The sequence below is a fragment of the Plodia interpunctella genome, chromosome 14 (genome assembly GCF_027563975.2).
Source record: "Plodia interpunctella isolate USDA-ARS_2022_Savannah chromosome 14, ilPloInte3.2, whole genome shotgun sequence".
In the NCBI taxonomy this organism is placed as follows: domain Eukaryota; kingdom Metazoa; phylum Arthropoda; class Insecta; order Lepidoptera; family Pyralidae; genus Plodia; species Plodia interpunctella.
In genome coordinates this window covers 2,006,387-2,018,724 of record NC_071307.1, presented here as the reverse complement: position 1 = coordinate 2,018,724, position 12,338 = coordinate 2,006,387, and the positions used below count along the sequence as shown (strand labels likewise).

Genomic DNA, 12,338 nt, shown 5'->3' with positions numbered 1-12,338 from the left:
GGGCAACAAAAGTATTCCCAAGGACGTCGGGCGTCACGATTTAAAAAAAATTAAGTTAATTTTTAGGCAGATCCCGGACTTCGCAGGTTCACAGCCCTGAATATAGCCGGAAAACGAAAAGTTGAGAGAGAGAGAGAGAGAGAGAGAGAGAAAAGAAATACTACATACGTATTATGCATGTGTGGACTAGATTTTCCATCACGCTTCCGTGCACGTGGCTCGTGTTTGGCTGAGATAAAGTAATGCACTTGTTGTTGAGGACGCTAAGATATTATGTCATCATAATTGCAATATTTTCATTCTAATGTGTTACGAAAATACTATTAAATAAAAATACACCGCGAACAAGCGAAACGTTTCAGTTTAGAGTGCAAATTACAATGTAATTGATTTACATTGCCCTTATCTTAATCCTTTAAGCTAATATTAGAATATTATTACAGACATCGATCTGTCCAAGGGGAATACAAAAATTGCAATGGTCCTTCTCCATCCTGCTTGTTGGCTCAAGATTTCATTGATGTGTCGAGGCAAAATCTATATTTAAAATTTATATATATTTAAAATAGTAATTAAAACAGATATAGCTCACTGCACTACATAAATTAGATCAAGTTGCTTATTATTTCTTTATTTATAGGATAGATATAACAAATATTAGGCGGTAGTTTTCCAAGCGACCTAAAATGCTGATAAATTAACTTTATCCTTTCAGATGTTTTTTAATGTCTTTTCAGATATTCGGTTGATTGGAAGACATCCCTTTCTGGGATCAGTCCGGCATTGTGCATACATTATTTCGTTAAATGTATACCATGTGTGTTTATAAGTTTATGTACATAATATATAACAAACAAACAGTTGTTAGAATTAATGATCCTCGATCAATTCCACTAGGTAACATCGGCAATTTATAGAACTTTACAATTTCTATAACTATCTACTGTTTTCTATGTGTTTGTAATTGTTATAACCCTGGGTTTATGTAATGGGCGGTTAAATAGTTAAATACCCAATATACTCTCGTGTGTTCATTTGTAATTATTATCGTACATAAGACATTGTATAAGTTTATGACGTCTTTACGTGATGCTAATAAATATATAACGTTTGTAGTTAAAAATTAGTCTTTATTGTCTGAACAAAATTGTACTTTGAACACACAATGACTAATTAGGAGTATCTTTCGCGTTACCTGTCTATGACATTTACGTGATTTTCATATCTATATGACTAAATTCCTGATATATTATTATTAGAGTTTTATTTTATTTGTTCTTACACCCTGGATTCCAGCACATTCCAGGTTAATACAACCGGATGTTTATTGTCATCATTAACAAGAATAAAAAGAAAATGTACTGTAAGACTATATTACTTAATTAACGATAATACACACGCGACGGTGGTCGGATGACGACTGAAGTCCATTTCATTGTCAATGGGTTACACCCGCAAAGACGCATACACACACACACACACAAGCTAACATTATATTTTTTTTTATTTCACCGATCCGCACATCGAAATATCCCCATAGGTGTTAGTGGAAAATGGGAAATGGGGTTAATTACTAACAAATCGTTATCGAGAATCTATCCAATCCAGAATCTATCGTACACCGAACAAAAGGTCTTTATCATATCACTGTGCATACCATATAACATTTTTTTCATCTGAGTCATCCAAAGATAAAATTCTAGGGCTGAGGTCCCTTTCTGCAGCTGCGATTGTCTCGTACCTGCTACTCAATCCATTCATAAGTTTAAAGTAATGGAACTAGTGATAGCCTGCTTTGTTCTCTCCTAGACCCATTCATGGGACAAAATCTTGAGAATACAAAATGAGCGTGGACTGGAGATGCAAGCACGTCAGTTGTATTTGCTCCATGTTTAAAATTGTTTTGAGTATAAGGTAATTAACACACATTAACAATAACATATCGCCATATCGGAATTTAATGTGATTGTTGTAACGATAGACACTCCATCTGATAAAAATAACACAGGTGTCTCCCATAAATGTGTATGATAAGCCGATCATAATAAAAAAAATACGAAATATGTACTCGAAATTTGTGCTGTCTAATAATGACTGTGTATTTCCACATTCTATTTGTAATTACTAAATTTTATGTATTCGGTTCGTGCACTTTTGTTCTTTTTTTTTTAATGTGGCCCTAGTGAAAGTAGGTAGGTATTAGTTGTTTTTGTTAGTATCAATTGTATCTATGGATTATGGATATATATCTATATCGTTATATAATGATTTGTTTTTCTCTATCTTGCTCGTGTGAGGGTTGGGAGAAACCAGATGTGAGAAATTTAAACAATACAATTCACGGTAACCGTTTTATTATTGTCTCCGTATGCTATATTGTTTTTTTTCCCATTCTAATGTCATGTTGGACATTTATCGTATTGATTGTCTGTGATTGATAAGTAAAATCCTTGACTGCCAATATCATGTCTAGTACAAAGATGGGTTTATGCTTCATATTTTGGGCATAATTTGGACGTAAACCACTGGTCCTGTATGATTTTGGCACTTCATAACAACAAAAGTTACAAACATATGTATTTATTTGCGTCGACTGAAATCAAGACTTGCGTCAATCGTAATAAAGGTTACGTTGATCGCATGATATCGTACGATTTAATCGTCATGCATGATTCATCTCAAGTCAACAGAAATGATTGTAACTTGGCGGGTCAGTAGAAATGATAACCTCTGAATCAACAAAGTATTACGGCTTTTATTTCTTGCGCAGTACAGTTTATAATGTGTTGTACTCGAAATGGAGTAGTAAACAGACAAGGGCACGATTTTGATCTCAGATCGATTCGAGTCTGCGGTGTTATCAGATGATAAAGCCGACTGAGAATGACCAAAAACAAAGCCGACTATATCGTAAACAATGCGCACGATTCATTCTAATCTTGCTTTACGATTTTATGGCCGTGAATGGATTTAGCAAATAAAGATTTAATGCGATAATATTTTCTTACTACACTTTTATTATCGTCAGATGTGTTCATTGGAAATCTTGTAAGATTCATAATGTATGATCTTTTGAATTTTAGAATATTATGTGTGTTGTGATCTGATAGCGGCCACGAGCCGTTGAATCGTCGTTATATTAGATCGTTGAATGGCGGTGATATGCGGATGTTAAATGTCCAAGGCACACCACTCTGACGTTACTCGGGAGGTCAATCTGCATCGTGTCATCTTGTCTCAATGAAATATGAGGTTTAAATGTCGAAATTTTTAGGTTGTTTAGTAATTTTGTGGTACTAACAGGTTGCGGGCTATCTTAGATAATTGCATCGATTACACACGACTGTGGAAAAAATATCAGTAAAAGAGTAGTTTAGTATTAGAGTACAGTGTTCTGACCCGTCTAGCGTGGTGAATCCATAGTGATTTGCATATATGCGAATTCTCATTTTAATTAAATACTACATTTTTATAAGCTGTAAAGAAGTCTCATGCAGAGAGATTTACCAGTTACTTAGTCGATTTTCTACGTTTCTTCTTGACTGCGCTCCGTCTTTGGCATCCTTGACAGTCAGACCATCAATCTGTTGTAATCCTTTCTATTGCGGAGAAGAATAAAGTTTATTCTTATTATTGTTACTTTGAAATAGCAGTAACAATGATACTTTTCCTTTCAGTCCATCATCCAGAAGTATTGCCCCGACATCGCGGCGGGCGGGCTGGCCTGCTGCAGCAGCGAACAGCTCATCAACCTCAACAACAACATCGGCATGGCCGAGAACATTCTAGCAAGATGTCCCACGTGTATGGAGAACTTCATCAAACACATCTGTGGCTTGACCTGCGCGCCCAACCAGAGCGATTTTATCAAGCCCGTCAAAGTTGAACCGTACAATAGTGAGTACCTACCTTAATATCACCGATCATCATATCGAGTGTGTGTGTTATTGCTAACACTGGTGTCAGATTTTATTCAAGTCGCCTAAAGGCGTCTGACATGACTTTACGACTACTTCCCGCGCCATCTTGTGGCATACACACTAGTGAACTAAACTGTCCACCAGTGTGCAGGTTTCCTCGTGATGTTTTCCTTCACCGGAAGCAAGTGGTGGTCATATATGAGTCAGATTGGTATACAAATTCATATGGCACGAGTAGGATACGAACCTGAGACCTTTCGACCCACAGGCGGGCGTCTTATAACCATTACACCACCACCGCTTCGAAAGTATGATATCACCGATGAATCTATATAATAATCATTTTCAATATTACCTGTTAATATATTTAAGCAAATAAAATGATTTGATTTGAATAGTAAATACTCTTTACTATTGAAAATGATTATTCTCTCTCTCTTAGCATATCCCAGAGGATATGCTGAGATGAGCGGGAGAGAATCTGTTCTTAGTCATAGAAACCTGACCAGGTACCGCTTTCTTCTCTACTTCCCACGGTCTTTCTGTCATCTTTGCTACTAAAACCTGATAAAAACTTCCATCTGTAAACTTCCAGTAATAAATGGATGATGTCATTCTCTACACGAACAAACAATCTTGCCATAACTCAATAGTTAATAATCAAAAGTAATGCCTACATTTATTTATGCACATTTTTGATGTTACTACCTAATACCTATAAAAGATTGATAATATGTTTTTTGCCGGCTGTGTCCCACCACTGGGCGAATGCCTTCTGTTTTCCACATCCACATTCCATATAATGATCTTAAAACCCAACATGAATTATTTAAGTGTTTAAATATCTTACTTGCTAATATGCTAATAACTGAGGTAAACATATAATTTTTAAGTTATATCAGAATATATAATGAGACGTAAATAAATAAAGTAAAGATGGCATGAAACATAAAAATCTTTATTATATGCGAAGAATATTTAAATGTAGACAGCAATATTTTAAAAAAAATGGGTAATATACGTATGTCATTCAACTATTGACATTTATGTTATTGATTATTTAAATTTATTTTCTTTTTCAGCGACTCATAAACAAATTTTAGAGGTCGACTACCACCTAAGTTGGACCTACATGTCTTCGACATACAACTCCTGCGCACAGGTAAATTACTTAGGTATTAGACTTCTATGACGCGGTAATAGCTGTGAATTTGCAATGAATTTGGATAGGTTGATGTGCAAGGGACTATACAGACTAGTACAGTCTCGCGTTTTTTTGTTAATAGTATATGAATATTAAAATGACAAAATCACGTTTGCTTTTTGAGTCACATAGTTTTATTCAAAAATGCAAATATGTAATTGTGATAATTCAAATCTTTTGTATATTGAATAACTAATTATGTAAAAGATCTCATTTTTATCTGTCATCTATTACGCACAGTACGATATATTATTTACTTTATTAAACAAATAAAAGCATCCTACTAATATTATAAATGCGAAAGTTTGTGAGGATGTATGTGTATATGTATGTATGTGTGAATGTTTGTTACTCTTTCACGCAAAATCTACTAGATAGATTTTTATGAAATTTGATACACGGGGTATATAAATAATATGAAATAATACAAGCGAAGCCCCGGGGCGCAGCTTAGCTTTCTTGAGAGACTAAATAAATATACGAATCCTTAAAATTGTATTTATTACAATAAATAATCGAGTCGTATTATAGTATCCAATTTGTGTTTGTGTGTATTAATACATTACAATTTGAAACCGATAAGAAGCGTTAATGAATCTGTTTAGTGTGTAAAATAGCTTCAATACCGAAAACAATTTTCCAAATGACCATAGATTCTAGACATCACAATGTATTAAAATGTCTTAAATATAAGAAAGAAATAAAAAAAACGTTTATTTGCTCAAACATAACGTACACTAGTATAAAACTACTCAAACGTAGATACAGTATAGTGCAAATAAAAACAAATAAAATGTAATGCTTACTAAATGTTCTGATTATTATGTGCATAAAGATATATAGTATGCTATAATGTAAGTATGCTGGCTGTAGTTTTATAAAGAAACTAACTTTGACTCGCGACTTTGTACGCGTGTATTAATACCGCTTTTCCCTTTACTGTGGGAATTTCGAGAAATCCCATTTTATTGCTTTCCTACACGCTACGGATAAATTCTACTAATCCTACTAATATCGTAAATGCGAAAGTTTGTGACGATGTATGTGTGTATGTATCTCCTTCACGCGAAATCTACTGGACGAATGGTTATAACATTTGGTACACGGGTAGAATATAATCTGGAATAACACAGGGTACCTTTTATCACGAAATTAGCATGCGAAGCCCCGATGCGCGTCTAATTTTATATATAAACAACTGAACAATTATAAATATCGTAATTTTACAAAAAAATATTTCGTATCCAGGTCCAAGTACCAGCGAGCAACCAACTGGCCATGGACTTCATGTGCGGCGAATGGAGTGCGGCGTATTGCGACCCTCAGCGCTGGTTCAACTCCATGGGCGATGCCAACTCCGCCTTCGTGCCCTTCCAGATCAACTACATCAGCGGGGATGACCCTATCGACGGCATGGTCCCGAATAACCCGCCAACCAGGCCGTGTAACATTGGCAGTAATGTGAGTAAACGCTTGGCATGGTCTTCTCTAGAGACTACAATGAGAGTTCTTTAATAGGGATGATAGATGCTTCAGGGCCGGTAACGCGAGTGTGATACCCCTGGTGTTGCAGGCGTTTATAGGTTGCGGTAACCACGCACCATCAGGTTATATATCATACGATTGCCTTATCGGTAGTATCCATACTTAACATTATAAAAGTAAAAAATTGTTTATCTCTCCCTTTGGTCCATTTTCATAAGTGTTTTTCAAAACTAGCTACAAAAAAAACCGCAAAATTCCTTCACTGTTTCATAACTACTTAACATAGAGGACTGTTTTACATGCGCATTCACGACTAGTCAGATTTTGATAAAATTTGAAATAGATATAGTTAATGATCTGACGTCAAACATACACTACCATATATACAGATAAACAGTTATAATATAAAATGTTGAACGACGTGACCCAGGGCCAGCCCGGATGCTCGTGCCTGGACTGCGCGGCGTCGTGTCCGGCGCCGCCGCCGCCGCGCCCCGCGCCGCGCCCCTTCAGCATCCACGGCGCCGACGGGTACGCCGTCGTCATGGCCATCGTCTTCGTCATCTTCACCACGCTGTTCTTGAGCGGCGTCTACTGCTGCAACCAGCCGGAAAATGCTGTCGGTGAGTGATGCTGTCTCTCTCTCTCTCTAATGTCGGTGAAATTATGTGTGCGAGACAGTGACGGCGTGAGTGAACATCTGTTTATGGAATTTTCGGATGCAATCGAATAGGATTTGGTTTGGTTGAACATAAATCACATCACATTGGCTGGGCGAAAGTAGACCTAGCCTCAGCCCAAGAAGTAGGTTAAAAATAAGATGATAGGTTTGTTTATGAAATTCAATCAGTTTCACTGTTGAAAGAATTGGCACAGAAAAATGTAAGTACTCATTGTAGTTAAAAGAGGAAGGAAATGGGTAACAACCTTTATTTGCGGTGAAGTAGTATTAATATTATTGTAATGACAGTATTATACAAATCAATAACTATATATTTACAATTAGGTTATGGGGTACACAGTGATAATTATAATTAATTCTTTAATTGTAAGCACTTATTATCAATTTATGAATGATGTTACTCCAACAACTAATCGTTTTTAATAAAATTATCTTCATTTCCGTTCATGCTTTTGACATTTATTTATATCAAATTATTAAACACGTGACTAGTGAACTATTGAATAATTATTAAGAGTAACACCTATCTTGAATCACGCACAAGAATTGCTTTTTTGTTGCTTCGAAATTTGCTTTTGTAGAAATGGTGGCGGGATTACTTTTATATGACAAAGTGATATTTACATTTTAAAAACTTAGATTTTAAAAAGTTATATGCTACATTTTTCAAGAATAATAATCTAATAAAACTGTAATTCTGTCCGCGACAGTTTAGGAAGTAGGATCTGTCTTTTTTTTTTCTAAAATAAATTCCATACATATTCGGAATCAGCAAGGAAAGATGATTGCAAATGTGTACGAAATGAAATTTCGAAAAAAAATTCTGATGTGTCTTTTGAACTGTCGGGGCAAAACGGGTCTCATATACATTTATACTGGGATATATCAAAGTCTAGTCCACCACTTTGCGTGCTGTTTGAGTTATATAAAATCTCGGCATACACGCTATTTTCAAATCGAGTAAACAAAAGATTGTGCACCGGCGATGCATGCAATCTTGTGCGGGGTTTTATACATTCGCTATTATTATAACGTGAAATGCAACATTGACAACAATGGGTTTCTGGGGAGAAATGGTAATAGTTGAGATAAGACATCGCGCCACTGAAATATACACGGTAAATCGTAGACAGAGAAAAGTATAGACATCGCTATATCTTAAGTTTCGGTCAAACAAAAAAGAGATCACAAGGATTATTTGCGTGTTAATGGTCTTGACAGCTAGGGATGCCCTCGACCATGCGAAGTGGTGGTAACGAAAAAGTAGGAAAGCGGGCCCTGGGCTCCGACGCCCAACGGGGAAATGAAGAAGAAACCGAGAATACGCTCAGCTGGGAAAGATATAGCCATATTTTTAGTTCGCTCATATAAGATAGAGATCAATGTCCTATCCTAGTAGCTTTTAAACTTATGTTTACTTATGACTTACAAAAATATATATAAGGTGTCCATGAAGTGCATTCCATCCTATTTGGTATTGCAATAGCAAAAAATGTACGTCAACAAACAATTTTACATTATTTTGAAATATACAATGTAAGACAATAGTGTAACTTAAATGTAAATCCAGCACCTTTAATCACAGTTTAAATAAAGAATAAGCTGAGAGAGTAAAGTTTTTACTTTTTATAGACAGTCTTATGATATCTGTGTTATTTTGTAGTGTGATAACAAATATTAAATACTTATGTTATAATGAAGTAAAGTAATCTACAATGTTGCATTTCATGTTGCGTTTAACCATAGATATATATATATTTCGTTCTATTTTTGTAAAGGAACGAATGATCTAAAATTTTCTATGAAGGTGGCTTTGGAACTGGTGTCGGTTTGTGGGTTTCCTTGTAAATAAAACTAAGGACTAGGAGAAAGAGTGTGGCTTTGCTATTCGATATCGACCGTCCAGAGTTGTCGAAACAAGACCACACTGTAATATAAATGGTTGGCTGCGCCTCTCCGAAAACTTTCGAAGGTCGGTATCGAGTGACAAAGTATCACTGTGACTTCTGGTCACTAAGTACATGTTTGGAATAAGTCGAGTGTCTATAATAATGTGATTCATTGTTGTTCGTGTGACACTGGTATATAGGCGTATTATATTTGCCTGTAAGTAGACGACGATGTTATCAAAACATGATTCATTCATACATGGAAACTCGCAAATTATAATTATTTTTATAATGGTTTAATTTCACAAACACAAGCAGTTTCTACCGGCTCATTTTGCTAAAATTAATCATTTGATCGTTCTATACAGATAAATATGTATAAATATAATATATTCGAATTGGCAATAGATAAATAATGCTCATTTTTATGACCAGCTTGAACGCAAGACTCATATTTTGTACTACTAACAGACGAACCGATTGGTTTGATCAGACCGATAGAAAGGGACGTAGTTATATAAAAGAAAGAGAAGCAGGAAGAAAGCAGGGCAGCTTTCCTTTTTTGTTACATATGTGCATCCCTTTCTGTTGGTCGGTCGTAGCTTCTGTTACTAGTCGTTGCCCAGAGATGGGTTTAAACGATTTTTACTTACTTTGCGCACTTAATTAAAATAAGTTAGATCAATTTATAATTTAACTTATTTACTAAGACATGTTTTGTTTGCCCTGTAATGGGACGTAACGTATGCGAGAGTAATAAAAAAATACGACTTGCTATTTGAAATTAGATTTATGTTAATAAAGCGGCATCCACACCCGCCGCAGGGGCAATCAGGGGTCTAACTAATAAGTTTGTCATGCTTCTCCTTCTTTTATTACCTATGCATACTTTTCTGTTGTCATCGGAGCGTGTGTAGCTGGTCTAAAAATTTATAAAGTTACGCTGTTCTGGCCATAAAAAATCAGAAACAAAGCAAAACGAGCGATAGACTCTGTCGAATTGGAATGCGTGCTAACTTCGGTGCTTGGGACAGACGCGTGGGCGCGCGCGGCCGAGGCGCGGCGAGGGGGGCCCGAGACCAGCCCGCTGCACAGCCATCGCTCCAGTACGTACGACTTGCATTATACCTCCCTGGTGCTGTTGGCTTCAGAATTATAACCAAACTAGACGTTGCCCGGAGATTCGCTCCCGTCAGAATTTTGAGATAAAATATAGCCTGTAGCAATTTTAGATAATGTACCTTCCTAATGGTGAAAGAATTTGTTAAATCGGTTCGGTAGTTTCAGAGATTGCCTCAAACCAATGGCTGGTCGTACATGTTTATGTAAAAGGGATTTCCGTTCACGGATTGATACATGGATAACCGCAAAAAGATAACATTGAGTATAAATAAATCTGAAACCAACAGTATTTTAATGTTGCATGTTTAGGTGATTCCTGTGACGTTCGTCTGCATCTGTTTAAAAAAAAATACATTCTTTGATATTTTCTGGTGACTTTAAAACAATATTTTTAATCACTTAGTCATAATACACACACAGCACGGCTATTGTATTTGCACGACTTATTTTAAAATGATATTTTTGAGTTGTATAACTAACATCACATTTTACACTAAAATAAGCATCGATATCTTAAAAACCAACTTTCTTTTTGTTAAAGTAATGTAGGTAGGTACAAAAGGTAATATGATGTTTACAAATAAGATAATAAAATTGAGTTTAATTGCTTATGTGAATCTGTGTCTGTGTAACGTTATCTTAGATTGTGGAAAATTTAATTTTCACTTGTTTTTACAAATCTTATTATATGTTACCTATTTTGTCAAGAACCCGTAAGATTTACAATTTGGAGCGTTTTATAATATAGACTAAAAGTATAAAGTTGAATTTCCCGTCATAAAAAGATTTATAATAGTCGTCGGTATTATCTGTGGATATATATAACCTTATGACTTTGTACAGTTGACTGCATTTCAACTGAATATTTATGGCCCAGTTTTGTATTGGATTTTGATTTTGATTTTGATTTGGGTAGGTTGATGTGCTGTCCACTGCCAATCGAGATTCACACTGCCCTCTATAGTTGAAAAGACGCATCTAACACTTTTCGAAGTTGTATAACATATATTCGGAATCGTCTTTCTTTGCCAATTCCGAATATTTAGATTACGACGCAACTATCGAGGGCATCACAGTTATTTCCGACGAATACCTTAAATACAATCTTAACACAAGCTTACTAACAAAACCCACCAGGTGTCGCCTCAGATACGAATCAAGAAATGGCGGGAAATCCGCCACCCGGCTGGACGGGGGAGCAAGCGGAGGAGTCGGTAGACGCGACCTTCTTCGAGAAACTCGGCGCTAAGACTGAGAGCACGCTGGAGGACTTCTTCGAGTGGTGGGGGAACATCATGGCATCTAGGCCGTGGATTGTGCTGTTTATGGGTGAGTTCGTATCAATATTTTAACATTTAATTATTTAAAACAGGTATTAAACGCGCCCGTACCCTTTATACCTCGGACGTTTCGGTCCAACCCGTGGTCACCTAGCGACATGCGGCTGAGTAGTAGGTATGTATGTCTTGAATAAAATCTGACATCGGCAATAACACACTCGAAAAGAAAGAAAAAGTTAGTGAAGAAAGAATGTTAGTGAGGATAGGACTAATATGCGACAACAATATTGTACTTTTCATATCTATACGTTTAACATTCTTATGTCCGTAGGAATGATCTTCATCGTCGCACTCGGCTACGGCATGTCCTACACGCAACTGACCACAAACCCTGTGGAACTGTGGGCCTCCCCCCACTCGCGGGCGAGACAAGAACGGGAATACTTCGACTCTCACTTCGAGCCCTTCTACCGCACGGAAATGGTCATCATCAGCTCCAAGGGCTTGCCGAAGATTGAACATGAAACCCCGTCCGGAAATCTGACGTTTGGACCCGTTTTCAACGCCACGTTTATGTTGGAGGTGCTCAATTTGCAGAATAAGATTTTAGGTAAGTTTCTCTAAGTGACTATATAATATAATGCTTGTATGTTAATCATCGCGACTAGTCGATAGAAATGATGTAATAATGTGAAACAAAACTCGTCCATTTGTTTTTATTGCCCTTTTTTTGTATGTGTTTTTGTAGCAAGAAAA

General features: G+C 36.3%; 1 protein-coding gene across 7 annotated transcripts in view; it reads left to right on the top strand.

Annotated features, from left to right (window-relative positions):
• Npc1a (Niemann-Pick type C-1a) overlaps positions 1 to 12,338 on the top strand; it is a 54,859-nt gene that overhangs the window by 20,237 nt on the left and 22,284 nt on the right. For 6 of the 7 annotated variants that reach the window (XM_053755099.1, XM_053755103.2, XM_053755100.2 and 3 more), the window contains exons 3-9: positions 3,678 to 3,897; positions 5,003 to 5,082; positions 6,373 to 6,585; positions 7,040 to 7,232; positions 10,215 to 10,286; positions 11,440 to 11,631; positions 11,914 to 12,192. In XM_053755099.1, coding sequence (XP_053611074.1) covers positions 3,678 to 3,897; positions 5,003 to 5,082; positions 6,373 to 6,585; positions 7,040 to 7,232; positions 10,215 to 10,286; positions 11,440 to 11,631; positions 11,914 to 12,192 — 1,249 coding nt within the window. The remainder of the gene's footprint in view (positions 1 to 3,677; positions 3,898 to 5,002; positions 5,083 to 6,372; positions 6,586 to 7,039; positions 7,233 to 10,214; positions 10,287 to 11,439; positions 11,632 to 11,913; positions 12,193 to 12,338) is intronic. The other variant, XM_053755104.1, reaches the window with a different exon arrangement.